General features: G+C 43.9%; 1 protein-coding gene across 1 annotated transcript; it reads left to right on the forward strand.

Annotated features, from left to right (window-relative positions):
- Nucleotides 1-754: 754 nt before the first annotated feature.
- On the forward strand, nucleotides 755-3,402 carry LOC117539928 (nuclear factor 7, brain-like). The gene is made up of 2 exons (XM_034206285.1): nucleotides 755-889; nucleotides 1,576-3,402. Exon 2 carries the CDS (start codon nucleotides 1,593-1,595, stop codon nucleotides 2,979-2,981), a length of 1,389 nt encoding a protein of 462 aa, XP_034062176.1. The 5' UTR covers nucleotides 755-889; nucleotides 1,576-1,592; the 3' UTR covers nucleotides 2,982-3,402.
- Nucleotides 3,403-3,651: the final 249 nt, after the last annotated feature.

Here is a 3,651-nt window from a genome sequence, read left to right on the forward strand (position 1 = left end):
TGATATCTGGGTTAAGGAGTGTATGTGTGTGTGCTGCATGGAGACAGGAGGTGTATGTGTGTGTGTCAGGGTCTCTGGGTCATGGAGTGTAAGTAAGAAGGTTTAGATATATAGGATTACTTTAAACAGTCCCAAATAATACATGTTCACTTCAATACAGTTCAAGATAATACCTGTTTACTTTAATACAGTTTAGAACAATATCTGGGTGCTTTAACGTGCATGCATTTCTTCCTATAATTGTTAAGAACACCAGAGTGACTTTTGATTTCACCAATGTAAGTAGAATCTTCCTTGTATTTTGCACTTGAGTCACCTCAATGGTATTGTTGTTCAATGTAGTGATAAATATAATTTGGGTTCCAATTCAATATAAATGATGGCAGACATATTTGTTAACTTTAATGTGCAAATAATATAAGTATTATTTCAATGTGCAAATGCTGTAATCAGTGTTGTTCACCTTTCTACTAGAACCATTGGCAACAGCCATCTCAACAACTGAATACCCTGATGAATGAGGAAAATAAATTGCAACTCTTGTCTCCTGGTGGTTTGTGGCTCCGGTTTGAACATTTATCTCCAACAACATGTGCCATATCATTTCAACCACTCCACTACAACCTTTATCAGCAATGACACAGCCCTTTAGACTGAGACACTCCCTGAGTTACATGAGAGAGACAGAGTTCCTCCCTCAACTGACTCACTGGAAAGTGAAACCATGCAGTTTGTTCTTCTCCCTCACTGCAGAGAGACAGACGGACTGAAAAACAGACGATCACATTCACCTTCAGACCAAACAACTTCCTCTGAGTTCAGCTACAGGAGAGAAAAGTGGAAACTCCAACACTGCTGCTTCAACCTGCGGACACTCCACCCCCTGAAGGTGAGTCTCCAAAACAAAACTCAAATACCTCATTCACACCAACGCAACTCCGGTTCAAGCTCCGTGCTAGAGCTTTTCAGGTTCAGAACTGCTTCTTCGGTTTAGCTCCGACTCTTTTCACACCGCCCAGAGTCCGACTGGTGCTGCGTCATTGCGTCATCGTTTGCGTCATGACGTAACCGTTTGCGTGCCTGCTTCATAAAGCCAAACCGCGCTGAAACCCCTCACAGCTGACACCAACAACAACAACAATGGCCGATTGTGCTCCAGCTTCCTCTGTACCTCTTCGGAAGACCAGATTCCCAGCAGGTAGCTGGTCTCTTCAGTGGACCACTGCTGCTTGTTACGTTTCTCCATCGTTGTGTACAAGCTAGATAAAACGCGGGCTTCTTGTTGTTGTTCAGGAGTTGATCCCGCCCCTGCCCCCGCCTCGACGTAAGCGTGACGTATGCGGTGCTTTTGCTCTAGCTGGACAATTTGTTGGTGCTTGAAACGAACCGGATTCCGGAGATAAGAGTCTGCTCCGCTGCGGTGTGAAGGAAAACCCGGTGCTTTTCAAGCTCTAGCTCCGAACCGGCCCTGAAACACCGTTGGTGTGAATGAGGTCAAAGTTAATTTCAGTGAAGTCAGTAGAGGAGGGGGAGGGGAGCCATGACTGACTGAACTTCCTGTCTTCTGTGTTTCAGCTTCACTCAGAGACAACATGGCTTCCAGGTTAGAGGAAGATCTCGTCTGTCAGGACGTCTTTAGAGATCCTGTTCTTCTGTCCTGTAGCCACAGCTTCTGTAAAGCCTGTCTGCAGACCTGGTGGGCGGGGAAAGAAGTAAAGGAGTGTCCAGTTTGTCGGAGAAAATCCTCCAAAGATGAACCTCCCTGTAACCTGGTGTTAAAGAACATGAGTGAGACCTTCTTACTGGAGAGAGGTCAGAGATCTCCAGAGGCTCTCTGCAGTCTGCACTCTGAGAGACTCAATCTCTTCTGTCTGGACCATCAGCAGCCAATGTGTGTCGTCTGCAGAGATTCAAGAACACACACCAACCACAGATTCAGACCCATGGATGAAGCTGCTCAGGATCTCAGAGAGGAGCTCCAGAAAGCTCTGCAGCCTTTAAAGAATAAACTGAAGCTCTTTGAAGGAGTTAAAGTGAAGTTTGATCAAACAGCAGGACACATGAAGGTCCAGGCTCTACACACAGAGAAGCAGATTAAGGAGCAGTTCAAGAAGCTTCACCAGTTTCTAGAAGAGGAAGAGGAGGCCAGGATGGCTGCATTGAGGGAGGAAGAGGAGCAGAAGAGGAGGAGGATGGAGGAGAAGATGGAGGCTGTGAGCAGAGGGATAACAGCTCTTTCTCACACAGTCAGAGCCACAGAGGAGGAGCTGAGAGATGAAGATGTCTCCTTCCTGCACAACTACAAGGCTGCAGTGGAGAGGCTGCAGCGCCCCCTGCTGGAGGACCCACAGCTGCCCTCAGGTGCTCTGATAGAGCAGGCCAAACACCTGGGCAACCTCAGCTTCAACATCTGGAGCAAGATGAAGGACATGGTGTCCTACTCTCCTCTCATCCTGGACCCAAACACTGCTCATCCAGAACTCCTCCTGTCTGAAGATCTGACCAGTGTGAGAGGAGGAGAGAGACAGAAACTTCCTGATAATCCAGAGAGGTTTCATAAATACCCCTTTGTCCTGAGCTCTGAGGGCTTTAACTCAGGGACTCACAGCTGGGATGTCCAGGTTACAGACAGTACATTCTGGTCACTGGGTGTGTCAGCAGAGTCTGTCCAGAGGAAGGGAATCATACGGTCTGGAGTATGGAGAATATATTTCAAGTATAAAGGTGATGAAGTTGAATACTCAGCATATTCACCATCAGATCCACCCATTACTCTCAGCCTGAAGAAGGTGTTCCAGAGGGTCAAAGTGAATCTGGACTGGAACGGAGGAAAGTTGTCGTTCTCTGATCCTGACACTAACACACACATACACACCTTCACACACACTTTCACTGAGAAGATGTTTCCATACATTCTCACTTTTGACGAAGTGAAGATATTACCGCTGAAGGTGTGTGTGACAGTGGATCAGAGCAGGTAGAGATAAACAGGATCATTATATCTGTGATGTTCGTCTCTGAAAGGGATCGTTCACTGACCTCTGAACCTGTCCTCCTGCTGTCTCTTTATTCTAAACATGTTTTTATTCTTGTTGTTATTGAGTTTGATAATCTGCTCTTTGATCATACTGTCAACCTTTATTAAATTGAAACACGTGCATTTAGCTGACACTTGTATCCAAGTAACATCATGTTCATCAAATGTGCTGAACTGCTTCCTTTAGAGGAAATAAGAGATATATATTCTTCACATTTTAAATGATCTCACCCAGATTCAGATCTTTATGTCAGGCTATAGTTTAACCTTCTCTGTTTTATTGAAACTATGTCGTTATAAATTGTTCATTTGTGATTTGTGCATGATGGGAAAATAAATAAAAAATATGTTTAATCCAACTGGAAGTTTGAGCAGCGAATCATTTATCAGATCCAAAATAAAATGCATTTTAATTTCCAGTCCAGACAATATTGATTTTAAATAATTGAAATCAAGGTTTTATTACATTCCATTTTTAAATGTTAAACTTGTATAATCATATGAAACATACAGAGCTACTGGGTTTAAAGTAACTCTCTGACAGACTTCTTCGTCAGGGAATAAAATACATGTTTTAAAGAGATTTCTAAGTATTTAAATACAGAGTAAATGTT

Source organism: Gymnodraco acuticeps, unplaced genomic scaffold (genome assembly GCF_902827175.1).
Source record: "Gymnodraco acuticeps unplaced genomic scaffold, fGymAcu1.1, whole genome shotgun sequence".
NCBI lineage: Eukaryota > Metazoa > Chordata > Actinopteri > Perciformes > Bathydraconidae > Gymnodraco > Gymnodraco acuticeps.